The sequence below is a fragment of the Ornithorhynchus anatinus genome, chromosome 20, assembly GCF_004115215.2.
Source record: "Ornithorhynchus anatinus isolate Pmale09 chromosome 20, mOrnAna1.pri.v4, whole genome shotgun sequence".
In the NCBI taxonomy this organism is placed as follows: domain Eukaryota; kingdom Metazoa; phylum Chordata; class Mammalia; order Monotremata; family Ornithorhynchidae; genus Ornithorhynchus; species Ornithorhynchus anatinus.
In genome coordinates, this window is record NC_041747.1 from 11,229,685 (window position 1) to 11,242,739 (window position 13,055).

The 13,055-nt window shown below is 41.1% G+C and overlaps 1 protein-coding gene across 1 annotated transcript in view; it reads left to right on the forward strand.

Annotated features, from left to right (window-relative positions):
- The window catches only part of COL4A2 (collagen type IV alpha 2 chain), a 146,855-nt gene that overhangs the window by 35,018 nt on the left and 98,782 nt on the right, over nt 1-13,055 (forward strand). The window contains exon 4 of the mRNA XM_029048046.1: nt 7,528-7,605. Coding sequence (XP_028903879.1) covers nt 7,528-7,605 — 78 coding nt within the window. The remainder of the gene's footprint in view (nt 1-7,527; nt 7,606-13,055) is intronic.

A 13,055-nucleotide genomic window follows, 5' to 3' on the forward strand; every position in this document is an offset into this window, starting at 1 on the left:
CAGGGATAGAACTGTTCTCCCTCTCTTAGACTCTGAGCCCCATGTTAGGCAGCTACTGGATCTGATCTGATTATCCTATATCTACCCTCACACTAAACACATTGCTTAGAACTTAACAAGTCCTTGAAAAATACCTCTGTTACCATTACCATCCATTCATGTGGATATAGCTGAAAAGTCATGCATGATTGATGATAAACCTTCCCAAATTAAGTCCTCTTTTCCCCCCACTCCTCCCTTCTGCATCGTATGTGTACTTGGATCTGTAATAATAATGTTGGTATTTGTTAAGCGCTTACTATGTGCCGAGCACTGTTCTAAGCGCTGGGGTAGACATAGGGGAATCAGGTTGTCCCACGTGGGGCTCACAGTCTTGATCCCCATTTTACAGATGAGGGAACTGAGGCACAGAGAAGTTAAGTGACTTGCCCACAGTCACACAGCCGACAAGTGGCAGAGCTGGGATTCGAACTCATGAGCCCTGACTCCAAAGCCCATTCTCTTTCCACTGAGCCACGCATCTGTGCCCTTTGAGCACCTGGTATTCACCCCGCCCTCCACCCCACAGTACTTAAGTACATAGCTGTAATTTATATATTTATATTAAAGTCTGTCTCACCAACCTAGACCTTAAAACTCCTTGTGGGCAGGGAATGTGTCTACCAACTATGTAGTATTTCACTTTCCCAAGCGCTTAGTAGAGTATTCTGCAGTCAGTAACCGCTCTATAAATACCAGTTATTGATTGATATTTCATTTCACAGTATGTGCCTATAAATGTTTCCCTCTGCTGTGCTGATGTAGTTGCATCTTACAGCATCTACCTGTCGGTTTCCTGATCTTCATTCGTTCATTCAATTCATTCAATCAATGGTATTTATTGAGCCCTTACTGTGTGTCAAGCACTGTATTAACTTTTGGGAGAGTACAATACAGAAGATTTTCTTTTTATGGAATTTGTTAAGCACTTAGTACAGTGCCTGGCACATAGTAAGACCTGGGGTATATCAGTCAATCAGTCATATTTATTGAGCAGGTATTGTGTGCAGAGGACTGTACTAAGCGCTTGGGAGAGTACAGCACAATGTAACGGACACATTCCCTGCCTATGAGCTTAGAGTCTAGAGGAGCTTACATATAAGCTAACAAGGATGGACACAGTCCGCATCCCATGTGGGGCTCACAGTCTTAATCCCTGTTTTACAGATGAAGGAACTGAGGCACAGTGAAGTGACTTTCCCAAGGTCACTCAGCAGACAAGAGGCGGAGCTGGGATTAGAACCCAGGTCCTTCTGACTTTCAGGCCCGTGCTCTATCTTCTAGGCCATGCTGAGAGAAACTTCCTCTCATATAGAAAGAAATCCCTCTCTCATGACTGCCACGGTGCCAGAATGATATTTGATTTGGGCCTCCCAGGTCGCATGGGCCTCCTTTCAGTTCCCCCACAGGACCCCTGCTTGGAAATCCTCCTCTCCAAATCCTCCACAGACATCCCGCCCAGAAAAACGACGTTGCAGTGAGCATCGTCTCGATACTTATGAGCCGCCTTTTTTTCCAGGGCACGTAGTTGAAATTCTTGTGCTACCATGTTAAGTATTGATGGTAGTTGTCAATTAACCAGGTTCCTAGTTCAACCGGGAAGCATGAGCAAACATTTGATCCCACGACTAAAAAGCCCTTCTGCAGACTGGCTCAATCTTATATTTTTTGAGTACTATCATGCTGACAGAAGAACTAATCTCAGGAGACTAAGATGGCTTTTGAGCCGGTTATCACTATTGCAATTAAGGTGCACATAAATTTCATGAACTCTGGAGACCCTAAAGAGATAAAGACCTCAATGGATCTGTATAATAATTATGGTATTTTTGGGGTGGGGGGGTTTCTTTTGGGGGGGGTGGCGGGCAGGGGTGTTCATAGTGTTTTTTAAGCACATAGTATATGTCAGGCACTGTACTAAGGGCTGGGGTAGATACAAGTTTAGCAGGTTGGACACAATCCCTGTCCCACAAGGGACTCACAGTCCTAATCTTCATTTTATGTAATTGAGACCCAGAGAAGTGAAGTGTCTACCCCGAGGTCACAGTCCTAAACCTCATTTTACATAATTGAGACCCAGAGAAGTGAAGTGTCTGCCCCAAGGTCACATAGCAAGCAACTGACAGAGCTGGGATTAGAACCCAGGTCCTCTTAATCCCAGACCCATGCTGTTTGGGAGTTTCATGATTTGATGGCAGGGGCTGGAGGATGTTGGCTAGCGTTTTTCAGTAAGGATGAGTAAGAGAAGCAGCGTGGCTCAGTGGAAAGAGCACGGGCTTTGGAGTCAGGGCTCATGAGTTCGAATCCCAGCTCTGCCACTTGTTGGCTGTGTGACTGTGGGCAAGTCACTTAACTTCTCTGTGCCTCAGTTCCCTCATCTGTAAAATGGGGATTAAGACTGTGAGCCCCACGTGGGACAACCTGATTCCCCTGTGTCTACCCCAGCGCTTAGAACAGTGCTCGGCACATAGTAAGCGCTTAATAAATACCAACATTATTATTATTATTATGAGAACATTTCAGTCTAATTAATGCTAAGATTAATTGAACTCATGGGCAAGGATATCCAGCACTTTGACAGTGTTCACCCGCCATCAGTGAAAGCTTTAAGTTTGTTCCTCTAATGAAAATGTTCTACTGTTGAATCAAAACATTTATTCTAAAAGAATGTGATGGAATTTGCCTGTTTATATTAATGATCCATGTAGGTTTCCTAAGAGACAAGCATCAAAAAATGCATTTCCCACAGTCAACTAAAGATGAAGCAGTATGGCTGCTATAGTGGTTTTATCAAACAGAATTAAAAATAAAAGCAATCATTCAACCAAAATTAGGAAACCGTTTTTGGAAATGAAGTGACACTGGATTGATAGATACTATGTTTCAGTAGAGGAAGACTACTACAGTAAAGAACTTCCTCGTTCGAGATCTTGTCTTACTCTTTGATATTGAATGTCACCCAGAAATGACCTAATGGAAATGCTCAAGAAACAAGACAGAGTCCTTACTTCAGAGAGCTGTAATCTAACCATCCTAATCTTCTTTTTCCTCCTCTCCACCTCATCATCAACAATATTTTTTGAGTCCCAACAATAGACAGAACATTAAATTCTTTTAGTGGCTTTCACTGTACCGTTTTTTCCAGAAGAGTTCATTTTCCTCAAGTAGATAGGTCCTGTTCTGCCACTGATTACTTAAAGTCTTAATGACCGAATAGAATTTCACACCCATTCTGAAGTGAAGGTGTTATTCCCAGAACTGAAGCCATGGAGAAGCAGTGTTGCCTAGTGGAAAGAGCACAAGAGAGGAGTCAGGAATTAGACCTGCATTCTAATCCTGGTTCTGCCATTTGATAATAATGTGGTATTGGTTAAGTGCTTCCTATATATCAAGCACTGTTTTAAGCCCAGGGCAAGATGCTGGGTGACCTTGGACAAATCACTTAACTTCTCAGTGCCTCAGTTTCCTCATCCGCAAATGGGAATTAAGTAACTATTCTCCTCATCCTGAAAATGGTGAGAACTTTGTGGGACAGGGACTCTGTCCAACCCAAATTTGCTGGTATCCACCCCAGTGCTTAGTACAGTGCCTGACATATAATAAGCATATAATATATATTTATATATATATAATTATTAATTATTAAGCACTTAACAAAGTTACTGTTATTATTTTGGAGGTATTGCATCCTGATTCTGCCTGAAATAGTGGAATCTGAATGAATGGCAGAAGCTTCAGATAAAACATATTGCTGTGTGGTGTGGCTGCTTCATGCATTTCCTCTAGCATATACCTTGTATTATTTGTACCATGTTGGAATTATTTCCTTAATTTTTAAAGCTGCATGTGAGGAAATGGCTTATATTTCCTGTTTTGATAAACTAATAGAATTAAACAGGGAACTTTGTTCTCAACTTGGCTCTCCTCTCAGTCTCTCTAGTGTTAAAAGATAAGTCTCAGAGGAACTGTAGCCTAGAAGGCAGCAAAGTTCATGACGTATGGATCTGTGTCTATTAAATAGAAAATGGATTACTTTACAATAATACACATTATGCATCTTTTCTGTCCAGAGTAATGTTCTATTATGGAGAGTGGCAGAAGTCTGTGTGTACAGTTCTGTAAATCCTCTGCAGAGAATTTCCTTCTGTTGGCTGGAGGTGTATTGGCATGAAAAGATTGTCTGGGGACAAGACGTTTCTTAAGACATGGTTGAGAACAAAATATTCTTTGTTTGGGCACAGATGAGTTTTGTTCTTACATCTTCTTATAAATTTGATTAATGATACATTCATTATTCATGGGTAAAGTTCAGAGACCTGACCAACAGTTTCCCAGTCTTTTTGCTGCTTTTGAATAAGCTTAAAATGAGAGTAAGATCTTTGTTCTCACTATGCATCCATATTTCTTATTCCCAGTGATGGAACTGGGATTTGAGGAGAAGAAAGTTTTATTATTTATTTACTAACACTTAACTATCACCACTTAAAAACCTCTTGTGCATAAACAGAAAATCTGGAATACTGGAAGCAGAATTGGTTCCTGGAAGCTGGGCCATGAGCTTGGAATGTTTTAAGGAGAACATTTTCTCATACGAATAATGTCATAAATGTCCAAAATGAAAGAGGAGAAGTAGCATAGCCTAGTGGATAGATCGTAGGCCTGGGAGTCAGAAGGACCTGGGTTCTAATCCTTACTCCACAATTTGTCTGCTGAGAGATCTTGGGCAAGTCACTTCACTTCACTATGCCTCTGTTACCTCATCTGTAAAGTGGGGATTAAAACTGTGAGTCCTATGTGGGACAGGGAATGTGTCCAACCTGCTTAGCTCGTTTCTACCCCAGAGCTTAGCACAATACCTGGCACATAGTAAGAGCTTAATGAATACCATACAATTAAAAAATAAATAAATGAATGGGGGATTTGTTGCTAAACCAAAATTACCAAGAATTGTGTATCAGTCAATTAAAGCTAGTAATATGGGTAGCTACATTTTTGTGTTTATAAGCAATCAATCCATGGTATTTCTTGAGGATGATAATAATGGAGTGAAGCACATATTGTGTGTCAAGCACCGTTTTAAGCTCTGGAGTTGATACAAGTTAATCAGGCCAGACCCAATCCCCACTAAGAAGAGAATGTGGCCATCCAAGTCTTTGACCAGGAAACAACATGGCTGAAGTGGGATAAACGGATGAAGGGGCAGGAAGGGAGACTTCTCCTCTGCAGCAACTGGACAGAAGGCCAGGTGTGGCTTTTGGGTCCTGGCCAATATCAGCAGTAAGCGCATGACAGATCCCGGATTGTCCTTATCATGTGTGCAGGAGCGGGGGTATCCCAGCAAATGAAACTTGGCTTCCAATAGGTGTAGCAATCCAGAGTTTGGAGCTGAAGCAGCTGGACTCATATGGTGCAGCTGTTTGCTCGGTTCTCAGAGATAAGCAAACAAAATGCAGAGCGCCAACGCATTCAGAAATCCTGTAGGGACTTAAATATGGCATTGAACAAAGTCTTGTGTTTCCAATCGTATGACTGGACTCATCGTAGTCTATTTTGGACGTTGTTTCCGAAAGCTGTCTTTTTTAATATAAGCTGATCGACTGTGCGACATTTCTAAAAATCTACCCTTAAGAAATTGGAAAACCATTTAGAATAATGTGACTGAACATCATTTGAGCCTAATTATACCACCTTGGTTTTCTATAGTGATTTTAATACCTTGATTTTCTGTAGTGCTTTTATTGCCAAAGTGCTCTCACATTAATTAGTTCATTTCAGCCCTCGACAACCCCACTATTATTATTATTTAATCACTATTAGCTTCATTCAGAATGTTCAGAACAATGTGCCTATCAACCTATTATCTTCCTAAAGAAGTATTTTTTTTTTTAGATATTTTCAAGGGCTGAGAGGATTTCAACACATGCTCCCATAGCTTTAAAATAAAAAACTACACAACTGAAACATCCCCCCCAACTAATTCTATCACTATGGGACATGATTCCTAGAAATAGAGAAGGAGCAGAAAATAGAATAATATTGTTCCAAGAGATCAAAAAGTGACTTCTGTTCTGTCAGTATCAGCACCAGCTAATATTAAAACCCCATCCATCCTTGACCTTTTTCATGGCATCTCACTGAGGGAACGGGAGGTCATTCTGAACAGAATGACCTAGAAGCTGCATAGCCTAGTGGATAGAGCATAGGCCTGGTTTCTAATCCCAATTCTGACACGTGTCTGCTGTGTGACGTTGGGCAAGTCGCTTTGCTTCTCTCTGCCTCAATTACCTCATCTGCAAAATGGGAATTGAGACTGTGAGCCCCACATGGACAGGGACTGTGTCCAGTCCATTTTGCTAATGTCCACCTGAGTGCGGGACCTGGCACATAGTAAGCGCTTAGCAAAATCCACAATTATTACTATTATTATTATCATCATTATCGTTAGCGAGAACTGCATAGGGAAACCAGGAGAAATTGTAAAATGGAAATGAAAGTATCCATAGGAAAGTCTCAAACAAATGGCTTTTGTATGGAGAAAACCCTGGGTATTCTCATGTGCTATCTAGGTGGATTTCCTCATCTATAATAATAATTATTGTGGTATTTATCAAGTGGTTACTATGTTTCAGACACTGTTCTAAATGCTGGGGTGGATACGAGTTAATCAGGTTGGACACTGTTTCTGTCCCAGGTAGGGCTGCTGTTCTAAATCAGAAGGCGAACTGTTATTTAATCGCCACTTTACAGATGAGGAAACTGAGGCACAGAAAGTTAATTGACTTGCCCAGGTTCACACAGCAGGCAGTTGGCAGACCCGGGATTAGATCCCAGATTTCCTGATTCCCAGGCCCATGCTCATTGCACTAGGCCATGCTGCTTCTATAAACTGACACAGCACAGCCCATGTAATCCAGATAGGTGTGAATGAAACTATATTGAAAGAATAAACTGCTTTGCAGGCATAATAATAAAATTGGATAACTATTGGAAAAAAAATAAATGAATAACTTAGTCGAAAATTTACCTCTAACTATATACTAACAGCAAGAAGCAGCATGGCCTAGTGGAAAGAGCATGGGCTTGGGAGTCAGAGCACCTGCGTTCAAATCCCAGCTTCGCCACTTGTCTGCTGTATGACACTGGACAAGCCACTAACTTCTCTGTGTCTCTGTTACCTCATCTGGAAAATGGGGATTAGGATTTTGAGCCTCCCGTAGGACAACCTGATTATTAGTATCTAACTCAGAACTTAGAACAGTGCTTGGCAGATAGTAAGCACTTAACAAATGCCATAATTATTATTATTATTGTTATTAACAGCATAAAGATAAACCATCTGCCCCATCCTTCTTATATCAATGTCTCATTATTTGAAGTACCTGACTTTGGATAAGGTATTTTATTTTTCATCCCACTGTGTATGTTCTGCAGTCTTTGGCTCTGGAAGATAATGGAAAATTAATATTTGCCTCATGGTTTGTCTTTCAGGGTGTGAAATTTAATGTGCCCTGTGGAGGAAGAGACTGCAGTAGGGGTTGCAAGTGTTTTCCGGAGAAAGGAGGACGTGTAAGTGCTGACATTTTCCTGGTTCATACACTTGTGCTTGGAACTCAGTTTATACAAAGATGATTTTTCACTACAGAAATCTTGCCCTTGATTACCGCTCATTGTTCCTGTACTTCCTTTCTAAATATAAACACGTTTAGATTGCTTAAATTAAGCCATTATATGCCCTTCTGGAAAATTTAAGGAAGAAGCATTATTTGCTTCAAGGACACACCACAATACTACACATACTTTATCCTGTGGATAATCCCAGGATAACCATCTGAATAGTGTCATTTTGAAAAGATTCCAAGTATACCTACTCCTGGCTATGAGAAATTGTTACCTAGAGGGCCGTTATTTTTCTTTTGTTCTTTTAAATGGTTATGCCCTCATATCATACTGGGTAGAGAATGGCAACTCGAACTGTTTCTATTGGCCACTTTCAGAATGCTGGGCATTTTTGTTGGCTAGCGATTAGTCATTTCTCCCGTAGACTGCCAAAAGGAGGAAAGGGCAGACTGAAAAATCTGTACGTAATAGTACTGAGCAATGGGCTCTCAGTTATCCAGGTTTGCTTCTCTTCTTTCTCCTTCCTGCTTCCATCTCTCTGGAAGACCTTTTAAGCCCCTCCACCATTGGGGAGGCAGGGAGCCGATAAACAAATGCAAGCAAATATGCTTCTTGTTGAAAAGTTTCCTGAATAATGAGGTAAGAAGTAACGGCTCAAAGGAAGCTCACTCATATATTTCAGTAATCCAGGACACCTCTATTCCCCACGCCACAAGTAAACCCACATTTATTGTAGTAAGAGAAAGTATCACTTGCCCTCATTGGGTCTGAACTTTTTTTTTTCCTCCAAGTAGATTTATTTGGGGGTGAAGGAGGATGTTATTTTTGGTAACGTTCTTTTATCGGGCCTGTGATTTCTTCAGTCTCCTTTGGAGAGTAGAGGAATTTTGGAAAATGCCATTGTCGCGAAGAAATAACTGGGAGTTCTTGCCTAACTTGGCCTATTTCTCCTGCTGTTCCAACCGCACCCACTCGGTCCCACACTGAACTCCCACGGTCTTCTAGGAGAAAGAATTTTGAATGAGTCCTTTCTCTGAAAGTGGGTCTATTGAACCGGTGACATAAATCATATGTAGGCATAAAAATGTATATGGGTAAAACAAATGTATCCCCTAAATGGTAGTGAATCACTTTAAAAATTGCCAGCTATCATTTCTTGCATAAGTAAACTTTATTGTTATTATTATTATTGTTGCTTACTATGTGTTAAGGACTGTTCTAAGCGCAGGGGTAGATACAAGTTAATCAGTTTGGACACAGTCCCTGTCCCATGTGGAGTTCACAGTCAAGTTATGTAGAAAGAGCACAGGCCTGGGTATCAGCGACTTGGATTCCAAACCTTGCTCTGCTCCTTGTCTGTTCTGTGAACTTGGGCAAGTCATTTCACTTCTCTGTACCTCAGTTCTCTCATCCATCAAATGGGGATTAAGACTGTGTGCCCCATGTGGGACATGGACTATGTCCCATTTGATTAGCTTACATCTACCCGAGTGCTTAGTACAGTGCCTGACACATAGTAAGCCCTTAACAAATGCCATTTAAGAAAAAGAAAAAAGAGCACCATGTGATCTTTATGTCACGAAATCAAAATGTTTACTCTGGGTTTTGCATTAATAATGCAGGCATTTTATTAAACATTTACCTTGGTCTAGATGCTTGGAAAAACACAAGATAATCAGATCAGACAGTCTCTGTCCTTCAGTGGAGCTCACAGTCTAAGAGGGAGGAAGGACAGATATCTCAGCCCCTTTTTACAGAAGAGAAAACTGAAGCACAGAGAAGTTAAGTGACTTGACCCAGGTCTCATGGTAGGCCAGTGACAGAGCCAAGAGGAAATCCCAATCTTCTGACTCTTACCCATGCTCTTCCCATTAGGCCACACTACCTCTCGAGCAGTAGTTTTCTTAAAAATAGATATCATTTGTGTCAAGAAAATAAGTGCTTTCCTTTACTTATATTTGTGCTTTTGTATATTCAGACTTGATATAAATCTTTTTTAAAATATTGCAGATAATTATAAAATTATTAAATGAGCATGAACCAGCTGACAAGGTAAAAGGAAAGTACTTCAAATTTTGTGTTAAAAGGTACAGCATGCTCCTATCAAGTTCCCTAGGCCCTGGATCTTTTTTTTTCCCCTCTAAAAGGTTGGGCTTCTTGCATCCTAACAAGTCAAATCTCTTGGAAACAGGAGTTCAAAACAGAACCCAAACAAGCAGTGTGTTGGGTTACCAAGGCCTGTAAAAAAAAAAAAAAGATATGAGATATTGTTTAAAGGATAACCGGTGGAATAACATTTCCTCTAGTGTCTCGACAGTGATTTCACTGTTCCAAAAAAAACCCGCAACAATGACAATTACATTTTTTCAGACTAGATCAGGTAGATAACTTTAATAGCATTAACAAATAAATGACTATCAGGTGGTGTGTCTCTGTCTTAGGATCTGCTTGACCCATGTGATAAAGACACAGTTCTAGAGAGTGGAGCATTCTGGAGCTACACACAAAGGAGAATACATAGTCCCTACCCACAGAGAATTTACAGATTAGAAGGGCAGACAGGCAGTAAAATGTATTAGAGATGGATATGTACTTAAATCCTGTGGATTTTAGACATATTGATAAACGCTAACTCTTTAAAAAGAGTGTACAAACCACCACATCCTCAATATCAATCAATCAGTAGTATTAATTGAGCTCTTAATGGGTGCAGAACACTACACTAAGCACTTGGGAGATTACAATATAAAGGGGCTGATAGACAAGTTCCCTGCCTAAGGGACAACAATTATAAAAATGACGAGAGGGTGGTGAGTGAATCAGTGGTGTGTTAGGATGCACCAAATAAAAATCCAGGATTCCTAGTCCCATAAGTGCACAGAGACCCTGACCAACCCAGACTTCCTTTAGCACTGGGCAAGTCACTTCTCCAAGGGGCCTTCCAATGGAAAGAGCCCGGGCTTGGGAGTCAGAGGTCATGGGTTCGAATCCCAGCTCTGCCACTTGTCAGCTGTGTGACTGTGGGCAAGTCACTTAACTTCTCTGTGCCTCAGTTACCTCATCTGTAAAAATGGGGATTAAGACTCATGTGGGGCAACCTGATTACCTTGAATACCCCAGCGCTTAGAACAGTGCTCTGCACATAGTAAGCGCTTAACAAATACCAACATTATTATTATTATTATGAAGCCCTCTTTTCCTCCACCCCTCTCCCTTCCGTGTGGTCTGTGCACTTGAATCTGTGGGTGTTTGATAGTCACCCCACTCTCAATCCCCTATAATTTATGTACATATCTGCAGATTATATCAATCATGTTTATTGAGTGTTTACTGTTTGCAGAGGATTCTACTAAGCTCCTGGGAGGGTACCGTATAAAAGAGTTAGTAGACACATTCACTGCCCACAACGAGCTTACAGTCTAGAAGAGGAGGCAGATATAAATCTAAATAAATATGTATAATAAATTCATTTATAAGAATATCTTTCTCCTCTTCTAAACTGTAAGCTCGTTGTGGGCAGGGAACATGTCTACCAACTCTGTGTTGTACTCTCCCAAGCACATAATAAGCACTCAGTAAATGCCATTTAAATATTTGCCATGTTTCTGTTTCTTTTTGAATGATTTCAAATCAAGGACGAGGAGTTTGAGGCCAAAGAGCATGGCCTTGTGGAAAGACCAAGGGTTTGGGAGTCGGAGAACTTGAGTTCTAATTCCTATTCTGCCAATCGCTCTGTCGTTTGCTTGTTGTGTGACCTTGGGCAGGTAACTTCACTTCTTCGTGCCTCAGATTTCTCAGCTGTAAAATGGGGGTTATATACCTATTCTCCCTCCTTAGACTGTGGGACAGTAATGCGGGACTGGGACTGTTTCTGACCTAATTAACTTGTACCTATCCCAGTGCTTAGAACAGTATTTGACACATAGTGGGTGCTTAACAAAAATTTTTAAAAAAGAGTTCTGTTGCCTATAGACAGTTAAGATATGGTTGCTGTGGGCATTTTGCAGATCAAACGCCTGCCATTTTAGGGCTTCTTAAATATGATGAATATTGAGATAAAACTTTCACAGTCAGTCTAATTTTTTTGAGAATGGATTAATCTGGAAATTGTTTGAGCAGCATAAATAGTCTGTTTCTTCCTCTGCATTGGATTGGTCAGTCTTCCGCAAAGGGGTTCATGCTGTATATAAAAATAGGATTGTCCAAATCCCACTGCTTAGCAAGACGTGTGCATATTTTGTTCTTTCCCACAGTTTTCTCCAGGGTCATTTGCAATATGCTTTCCTGCAGTGCTACCAGAGCAGTGACTAAAAGTTCTGACTACAGACTTCCTCACTAGGGAGGGAATTCTAATCCCTGCAGACTTGTGCTAAATGAACCTTATATGGTCACTGCCAGCATCACGGACTGTACATTACTGGATGATTCTTTGGGTCCGAGGCCAAGTGCACACAAATGGGCTATCTATTCTCATTTCTGAGTGGAAACTCTCACCTGCCCCTCCTCTCCCCACCCATCTTTTGTACTGGAATTAATATGAATAGAAGCTTCACATCTGGTTGAAGCACCTAAGGCAGGGCTCTTAGAGCATGGGCCTGGGAGTCAGAAGGAGCTGAGTTCTAATCCTGGCTTTGCCGCTTGTCTGCTGCGTGACCTTGGGTAAATCACTTCACTGCTCCAGGCCTCAGTTCCCTTATCTCTAAAATGGGAATTAAGAATGTGAGCCCCATGTGGGACAGGGACTGTGTCCAACATGATTAACTTGTATCTACCCCAGGGCTTAGAACAGTGCTTGGCACATAGTAAGAGCATAACAGATACCATAATTGTGAATTATTATTACTCCGTAAACACTTGTCATTAACCCCCACCCTCAGACCCCCAGGACATATAGAGAAATCTGTAACTTATTTTAGTATCTATTCTTCTAGACAGTAAACTCCTTACGGGCAGGAAAATGGCTACCAACTTGGTTTTATTATAGTCTCTCAAGCACTTAGTACAGTGTTGTGCACACAGCAAGCTCTCAATAAGTAACCTTGATTGAGAGGGTGAGGTGTTAATCAGGGAATACTTTCTGGAGGTGGTGCTTTTTCTCCATTAGAATGTGAACTCCTTGAGTAGCAGAGTGAACTTTGGACTGCAGAGAGGAGAGGCAAGAGGGAGGGAGACCTGTGAGGAAGCTGATATTTTGGGGCAGGAGTGAGTCTTAAAGCACTTAAGTGGTACACATCTCTGTAGAACGGAGATAGGAAGGGTGTGGGAGGGGTCAGCATATTAACTAGCTCTTACATAGATATTTCATCAAAGCAGCAATGGACTGAAAAGATCTAGAGTTAGAAGTGATATAATAATGATTGTATTTGTTAAGCACTTACTGTATGCCAGGCACTGTACTA